This window comes from Dromiciops gliroides, chromosome 4 (genome assembly GCF_019393635.1).
Source record: "Dromiciops gliroides isolate mDroGli1 chromosome 4, mDroGli1.pri, whole genome shotgun sequence".
NCBI lineage: Eukaryota > Metazoa > Chordata > Mammalia > Microbiotheria > Microbiotheriidae > Dromiciops > Dromiciops gliroides.
The window spans coordinates 234,528,448-234,537,167 of NC_057864.1; the positions used below are offsets into that span (position 1 = coordinate 234,528,448).

At 52.4% G+C, this 8,720-nt stretch overlaps 1 protein-coding gene across 1 annotated transcript in view; it reads left to right on the forward strand.

Moving 5' to 3' along the window:
• Positions 1 to 3,987, forward strand: part of DNAH2 (dynein axonemal heavy chain 2) — a 129,208-nt gene extending 125,221 nt beyond the window's left edge. Inside the window, exons 82-88 of the mRNA XM_043999770.1 lie at positions 1,462 to 1,690; positions 1,801 to 1,952; positions 2,562 to 2,676; positions 2,777 to 2,953; positions 3,150 to 3,224; positions 3,365 to 3,515; positions 3,683 to 3,987. Coding sequence (XP_043855705.1) covers positions 1,462 to 1,690; positions 1,801 to 1,952; positions 2,562 to 2,676; positions 2,777 to 2,953; positions 3,150 to 3,224; positions 3,365 to 3,515; positions 3,683 to 3,837 — 1,054 coding nt within the window. The 3' untranslated portion in view covers positions 3,838 to 3,987. The remainder of the gene's footprint in view (positions 1 to 1,461; positions 1,691 to 1,800; positions 1,953 to 2,561; positions 2,677 to 2,776; positions 2,954 to 3,149; positions 3,225 to 3,364; positions 3,516 to 3,682) is intronic.
• Positions 3,988 to 8,720: the final 4,733 nt, after the last annotated feature.

Here is an 8,720-nt window from a genome sequence, read left to right on the forward strand (position 1 = left end):
AGAACAGAGATTTGGAGCAGTGATAGTGACGCAGGGCCAGTGGTGAAGATAGACTACAAAGTTTTGAACAGGACCAGAGGATGAGTCAGACCAGAAGACAAGATGGAGCATTAGGGGAAGAGTTTGGTATCCCCTTGAGAAAGGGGCAAAAGTACTGGTTTTGGAGTCAGAGGTCCTCCGGTGTAGTGCCTCTTAGACCCTGGTTTTCACCCTCTGTAAAATGAGGGGGTTGGCACTTTTGGGTCTTTTTCCCAAAGAGATCATGGAAGGGGGAAAGGGACCCACATGTACAAAAATATTTATAGCTGCTCTTTACGTGGTGGCAAGGAATTGGAAGTTGAGGGGGTGCCCATCAATTAGGGAATGGCTGGACAAGTTGTGGTATAGGAATACAATGGAATACTATTGTGCTGTAAGAAACGATGAGCAGGAGGAGTTCAGAGAAACCTGGAGGGTCTTGCGTGGGCTGATGATGAGTGAGATGAGCAGAACTAGAAGAACATTGTACACAGTAACATCAACATTGAGTGTTGATCTACTGTGATGGACTAGATTCTTCTCACCAATGCAATGGCACAGAAGAGTTCCAGGGAACTCATGATAGAAGAGGATCTCCAAATCTAGGAAAAAAAAAAAAAAGAACTGCAGAGTAGAGATGCAGAATGAACCATACTATTTCTTTTGTTTTTGATGTTGTTGGGTTTTTTTCTATTATGAGGTTTTTCATCATTGCTCTGATTTTTTTCTCTTATAACATGACTAATGCAGAAATAGGATTAATGTTATTATGTGTATATATATATATATATAACCTATGTCAGATTACCTGCTGTCTAGGGGAGGGGGGAGGGAGGGGAGGGAGGGAGAAAAATCTGAAATTGTAAAGCTTGTATAAACAAACGTTGAGAACTATCTTTACATGTAACGGAAAAAAATAAAATACTTTATTAATAAAAAAATTTTTAAATAAAAATATAAAAAGAAATACCAAAATGAGGGGGTTGGGTTAGGTGACCTGAAGTGCCTTCTGGTTCTTATCTTCTATAATTCTAAATGTCAGATTATATGGATGATAAGTGATATTAATGTAAATAGAATATATTTATGTAAATAAATGTAAATTTGGACAGCTAGTTGGCACAGTAGGTAGTGCGCCAGGACTGGAGTCAGGAAGACTTATCTTCCTGAGTTCAAATCTGGCCTTAGACACTTACTAGCTCTGTGACCCTGGAGAAGTCCAGTTTGCCTCAGTTTCTTCATCTGTAAAATTAGTTGGAGAAGGAAATGGCAAAACCACTCAGCCAAGAAAATTCCAAATGGGGTCATGAACAACAACAAAGAAATGGGGAATGAGGATTGTGAGATCAAAAAGGGTGGAAACTTACTTAGACTGAGTGGAGTCTCATATTTGCCTAAAAATGGAGTTATAACACTTGTGCTGCTCCCATACATCCCCTCTAGACTTTCTGTGTTGGACACCTACTGCATCCCCAAGGATGGAAACCTAGCTTCTTATAAAGAATACATCAGCATGCTTCCAGGCATGGACCCTCCTGAGGCCTTTGGCCAGCACCCCAATGCAGATGTAGCATCTCAGATCACTGAAGCACGTACTCTCTTTGAGACCCTGCTCTCTCTGCAGCCCCAGATCACACCCACTGGAACTGGGGCCCAGAGCCGGGAGGAAAAGGTAAGGACAGACTGCATGGATGTGATACATACATGTGGGTTGGGGACATTCCTTTATATCTTTGTACTGGAGAAGTCCCTTTGAATCCAACCTAGTTCTTGCCTCCTTAGGTCCTTGAGCTGGCAGCTGATGTGAAACAGAAGATACCTGAGACAATTGACTATGAAGGGACTCGAAATCTTCTGGCACTGGACCCCTCCCCACTCAATGTGGTCCTGCTACAAGAGATCCAGAGATACAACAAGCTTATGGAAACCATTCTGTAAGAAGGAGAAAATCTCTTACACCCTTGGGGGAAAAAAAGGATATAAAACGTGTGTGTGTGTGTGTGTGTGTGTGTGTGTGTGTATGTAAAGCCTATGAACTATTTTCCTAAGGTTTTTTAAATGCTTTAAATAAGATACATAGGATTACAAAGGAAACTAACTCCATTGAGATAAGGTTATCTACATATTAAAAGAAAAAAAAGTTCAGAGATTCTAGGTTTAGAACTCTTATCCTGGGGCAGCTAGGTGGTGCAGTGGATAGAGCACCGGCCCTGGAATCAGGAGTACCTGAGTTCAAATTAGGCCTCAGACACTTAATACTTACTAGCTGTGTGACCCTAGGCAAGTCACTTAAACCCAATTGCCTCACCAAAAAACCCCCCAAAAACCCTCTTATCCTGGGGCAACTAGGTGGTGCAGTAGAGAGTACCAGCCCTGGATTCAAGAGGACCTGAGTTCAAATTTGGCCTCATACACTTAACACTAGCTGTGTGACTCGGGGCAAGTCACTTAACCCCAACTGCTTCACAACACACACACACACAAAACACACCAAAAAACAGAACTCTTATCCTGCACTGACTATCTAACAATCCTTCTCCCAGGTTCTCACTGATAGAGCTGGAGAAGGGTATTCATGGTCTTGTTGTCATGTCCACCAGCCTAGAGGAGATTTTCAACAGCATTTTTGATGCGCGTGTGCCCCGCCTCTGGGAGAAGGTGAGGATTTCACCCTACTTGCTGAAGGAGCTCTACAACCCATCCTAGTTGAAGAATAGGGTTGGATTGGGATTGACTGCCCACTTGCCTCCTTCCCCAGGCCTATCCATCTCAAAAGCCTCTAGCGTCTTGGACTCGGGACCTTGCTCTTCGCGTAGAACAGTTTGCGACATGGGCTAGCCGAGCTCGGCCTCCTGTGCTTTTCTGGTTGTCCGGGTTTACGTTTCCCACAGGCTTCCTGACTGCTGTACTGCAAGCTGCCGCTCGTCAGAATAATGTGAGGTCCCCTAAAGGGAACAGGGACCCAGGTTCCCCACCACCAGAAGGAAGCCTTAGTGTGGGGTCAGGGGTGTGGAGAAGAGAGAGGGGTCATGTTGGGAAGACCAGGGCAGGGAAAAGTTGGGAATGAATATGGACTCAATTACTGGGAGTACAGGGATCATTGAGCCTCCTTCCTTTTAACTCTTCTCCAGGTCTCCATAGATAGCCTCTCTTGGGAGTTCATTGTTTCCACTGTGGATGACAGCAACTTAGTGTATCCCCCCAAGGTAGGGAGCAGATATGCTTGGTTTTGAGGGGGAAAGGGAATTGAAATTAGTGTTAAGTAGGGTGGGAAAGAAGAAATCACCATGGGGGAGCTGGGCAAGTGAGGTATTTCACCACTGAAGTTCCTCTGATTTCTATCTAGGATGGTGTTTGGGTTCGGGGTCTATTCTTAGAAGGTGCAGGCTGGGATCGGAAGAATTCATGCTTGGCAGAGGCAGAGCCCATGCAACTTGTCTGCCCTATCCCTACCATACACTTCAAACCTACTGAGAGCCGAAAGAAGAGTGCCAAGGGTAGGGCATGCAGGCTCTCTTCTCTAAACTTCCACTACATCTCCCTGTCAACCATCCTCACCAGCATTCCCTAGAATGTCCCTACCATCACTTCTCCCCAAGCTGGCTGAACTCTGCCTCCAGCACAGATCCCAAAGCACTTATTTGGTCTTTCTTTTCTCCCCCAGGCATGTATTCCTGCCCCTGCTATTATTATCCCAACCGGGCAGGCTGTGCTGACAGAGCTTCCTTTGTAATTGGCATTGACCTTCGAGCTGGAAGCATGCCACCTGACCACTGGGTCAAGAGAGGAACTGCACTGCTGATGAGCTTAGACAGCTAAGGGGAAAATTCTGGGAGTACCTTGGCACCCTGATCACCTGAGGAGAGGAATTTAGGTGTCTGAGGCCTTCCTTCTGAATACGGGAAAGGAGGGGCTCCTAGAGTGCAGTTTCATGCCCTTGGTTTCCTTGCCTAGGAAAACTCTGGAGCACGAGGAGGAACTGAAGTTATCTCTTCATCAATAAACATGTTTTAAATTTATTTCTGGGTCTTTCTATAATGGAATGCCATAGGGGAAAGAAGACAGAGATAGGGTTTAGTGAAAGGCGAGCTGGTCCAGACCTTGGGGAAAGGAGGAGCCACAATCAAGAGGGACGGGGCCGGGCCCTGAGCAGAAGCGAGGCTGGGGGCAGAGGCCTGAGCAGGAAGGGGCGGGGCTGGAGGTGGAGAAGGCGGAGACCGAGTTGGACGCGGGTAGGTACGAGGCCGGGGAGGGGCGGGTACAAGGCAGGGGAGGGGCGGGGCCCGAGCCGGGAGCGCTGGGCATAGGGGCTCGGGCCGGGACCGGGATGGAGCCGGGGCGGGGCCGTGGGCGGGCAGGGGCGGGTGTTTGTGTTGGAAAATCCAACTGCGCCACGGGGCGGAGCGGCCCCCCCAGCCCGGGCCGGGGTGGGGGGGGGCCTCCCGACCCCCTGGGGGTCTACGGGGAGCCGGGACACCTGGAACCCCCAGAACCAGGTAACGGGAAGCCTAGCGGGCGCCTGGAGAGCGGGAAACCATCTCCACGCAGGGGGGCGGGGCGGTCCGCACTGCCGGATCCCGGGAAGGGAGCAGCGGGGGCTCCGGGCACCTGTGCCCCTCGGGAGGGTACTGGCGCGCGCGGCATGTGGCCGGGTCATGGTGCTGGTGTCCCGGGGTTCAGAGAGGCCGCACCGAGGAAGGGGCTGAGAAGTCGCTTAGTTCCCGATGTTTGAGTGCGTGTCCCGGAGAGGGGGCGGGGCGCGGCCTCGGTGCGGGGGTTGAGGGGAGGTTGTCTAAGGAAAAAAGTCATGAACCAGTCAGGGTGTGGGTTGAAGTCTTTGGGGCCCGATCGAACGGTGGTAATCCCCTCCCCGCCCACAGCCCCAGGCTTCCCGCTCACCGCCCCCCCCTCCTAACCTAGATCCTATATCTCGGCCTTCTCGCCCCCGCCCCATGCTGGGGGTGGAACCTCCCCAGTTCAGCCACCAGGGGGCGAGGGCGGTGTGCGTTACAGGTTCTAGGAGGCGGGGCTGGCTGGCTGCACGGGGCCGCTGCCTACTGCTCCCCGCGCTCATTGCACCCCCAGCGTGTGGGCTCCTGGTGCTCGGGGGAAGGGACTTCCTCTCAGTATGAGCCCTCCTGAACAGTAAAAGGCGGGAGAGTGAAGAGGGTGAAGTGGTACGAGGGGGCACGGCGCCCTCCTCCACTTGGAACAACTAAGAGCATGGTGTTCCGGGGTCTGCGCAAGGCAGACTGCTTGCTATCTTCCGGTCAAGGGTGACTTGTGGAGATGATTTGGAGGTAGGGCCAGGCCACTATAGAGAAAACCGAAGGCACGAAAACTGGGAGAAACGAACGTGCTTGTAAAGGTCTCAATGCCCGTGTGTTTTGGGTAGGCGGGGCAAACCACTCCTTCGGGGGGGCGGGGCCATGGCGGGACTCCCGGCTCCGGACTGCTCACGTTTTACTCCTCCACTACGGCTTGCCTTGTTGCTAGAGTAACTGGAGGCAGAGTCCGGAGCCAGATTCTCGAACTGTCCCAGTCGCCCAATCCGATTAAGGACATACTGGTGACGTCACCGAAAGACCGCCAATGGTGTGGAAGGGGGTTGCGGCCTGATGATGGTGGGGGTGGGGGAAAAGGGTTAGGGAAGAGAAAGAGCTGAGGGGGCTGGGGATTAGAGAGAGCTCTGAGCAGCTGCTTCAGACCTGCACGTGCACTCCCACACGCTCACATCTTTCCCTCTCCCCCACCCCCCGCACGCGTCTCGTTGCCCTCTTGCGCCTGCGCGGCGAGTTGACCGATATCGCGGCCCTGCTATGTGTCTTTGCAAACCTTCTGGGGCTTTACTCCTACTTCTGTCCCGCTCAGTGCCTCCCCAAAATCTGGGCTGCTTAGCAGACTCCAGTTCAGAATGTCTCCTGGAGACTTTAGCTGCCAGTTAGTAATCCCTCCTCTGATGTCGGGATTCGGAGAAAGAACAGGCTAGGCTACCTGGCCCCCCCCCCCAAGCTGGCACCCTCTGATCCCAGGTGGTACTGGGTGGAGCTGTGGTTTCCTGCTCCATCTGTTAAGTGGGGAGTCTTGCTGCTATTCCTTCCTCTGGGCCTCAAGAAGCCTTGGCTTTCTTCCCCAGAGGCGATTAGAATCTCCCTGGTTTTCACTGGTCGAATCAGGAGTGGGGATGAGGTCTGAGGGAAAGGGAGCTGGAAAGTAGGACATCCAGATTGGAAGCTGTGAGCTAGATTTCCTGTAGCCCACTTGGAAGGCAAGAAGCTGTAAGAATAATCCCCCCTCCTCCGTCTCTGCCCCTAACTACGATCTCCCTCCTTTGTATAAAATGTTTAGCCGGCTTTTTTCCTCTTAATTTTTTTATACTCCAATGTCTCTCCTTTTTTAATGCCTCTTCAAATAGTTGTTTTCCCGAATCTGTGTCATTCTGTTTGTTTCCCGGTGTCTGTCCTTTTTCTTTTCTCTGCCTCTCTTGATTATATAACTCTCCCTCTTGCTTGTCCTGATTTCAACTCTGGAGACTCCGCCCTGGAATGGAGGAGGAGGGGGAGTGTTAGGATACTGGGGACAGCCAGGACAGTGATGGGGCTGTGGAAATCCTTCACTGGTGGGGAAGAGACCCTACATGCACACAACCAGACTGACCCCTCCTCCTGACTTTTCTCTCCTCCACCTCTTATTTTCTGCCAAGAATGGATCTTTTGAAGGAATAGGGAGATATTTCAGCGCAAGCGGGAAACCCAAGCTCTTTCAGACAAATAAGGGGAATTGACCTAGGAATGAAGCCTGTTTGGACATGGCCCCCTCCTTGGCTTCCCAGAATTCCTAAGGCCAGTCCTCCTGGTGCTTGCTCACCCCCTTCTTCCCCCCTGTAGCAAGGGGTCAGAGGTTGGTGTCAGAGGTGGCAGAGATGACGTCATGAAGTGCACGTGCCTGGGGGTGGTTGCTAGGCAGTGTGGCCTCCTCCCCCACTCAGTCCAGTTGAGATCCGTTGCCACCTCTTTCCCTTCCCTACCATAGTGTCCTGCAGGTGGGAAATCCTGGACTGGATTTTTTTTTGGGGGGGGGGGGTAGGGTGTGGTGAGTGGCCCCAGCCTTGGTTCAACCGTATTGGATGTGAAATTCCACCCTACTTACCTAGACTTTCCTCCCACGAATCTGTCCTTCCCCTCCTCTTTTCCCTTTCTGTTGCTTCCTGAGGGAGCGACGTGGGAGCCAGAATGAGTTGTGTTTGGTGGTGGGACTTTATTCCTCAGAAAAGAAGATAATTGTGGAGGTTACAGGCTTCTCTCCCTTCCCCCTCACTAACACCACCTCCCCCCACAGTCTCTATGGGAGTGGGTGGAGGAATAATGTGTAAGACTCAAAACTCACGTCTTTCATTGGGGGGGGGGGGTCAGTTTACCCATTTTCACTTTTATGGGGAGGAGGCCCGAGAGGACTTTGACAGCTGGAGGCTGCTGTGGGGCAGGTATTTATTTGCATCTTGGGCTGAAAAGCGGGGGAGGGGCAGGTTTCAAATTGGCTCATGCCATTATTCCGGTGGACAGACCAGCTTCCATTCCCCGGCAGCTTGGGGATTGGGGGGCGGGGTGGGAGGAGGGAGGCGGAGAGCTTGTGTTAATTTGGCGGTGATGGTAAGCTTCAGCAACTCTGGTCTCTTCATTTGATAGGGGGTTTGGTTACAGTCTTCCTGCTCCCCTTTTTTAGGCTTTTGCCCTCTTGGGAAAGAAACAACTCGGGCTGTTTCACTGAAGAGGGCAGGCAATTGTATTGTAACTCGCAGTTTTTCTGGGGATCTCTCGCCCATGTTGTTTTCTGGAGTCTTTTAATTCTGCAAGGGGACTTCCTTCCATATTTTTTCATTAGGGCGAGAGGGGAGGGGGGACGGGGACCGAAGGGTGTATAAAAGGTTGGGGGGTGGGTGGAGAGGGAACAGCTAAAGGGGCGTGGGGGGGGCGGGTTGCTGAAGGAAGAGACCGGAAGGGAGGAGGAGGGAGCCTGGTGGGGAGGGAGGGAGAGGGGGGAGGAGGAGGAGGAGGAGGAGGAGGAGGGAGGGAGGGGGTTGGGGAGAGCCTGCTACAGTTCTTTGTTTGACTCCGGGACTCAGGGACTGGGAGGAGGAGGGAGGGAGGCAGAGGCCGCAAGAGCCGGGGACAGGCCCAGGAGGCAGAGGAGGGATCGTCTCCCCCGCCCCCCCCCAGTCCCCGCTCCCCCCCCTTCCGCTGCTCCCCCCTCCCTACCCGGACTCGGGGGCACCGCCGGGGGACAGACACCCAGCAGGTAACCCCCGGCCCGGCTCCCCCAACCACCACCTATGGTTCCCATCGGATTCTTGCTTCATTTCTCTCTCTCTCCCATTGACCCTTTTTCCCTCCCCCACCTTTTTCTGTCTCTCCTTTTTTCCCCGGTCTCTCCTTTTATCTCTCCATTTTGCCCTGTCTTCCTCTTGTCTGCCTCTGGTGTCTCTGCCTCTCCGTGTAGACTCCCCCTTCTCTCCCCCCCCCCCAATTGATCTCCTTGTGCTTAAACCTCCCCCTCCCCCACTTCACCTCTACCCGACTCTCGCCCAGGTTCCCGGTCTCTTCTCCAGCTTCCTTCTACCCGTATCTCCCTCCCTCTGTAGGTTCTGCCTCCTTCACCTCTGATGTTCCCCCAGGTGTCCATCTGTCTTCCCTGTGGAAGAAGCC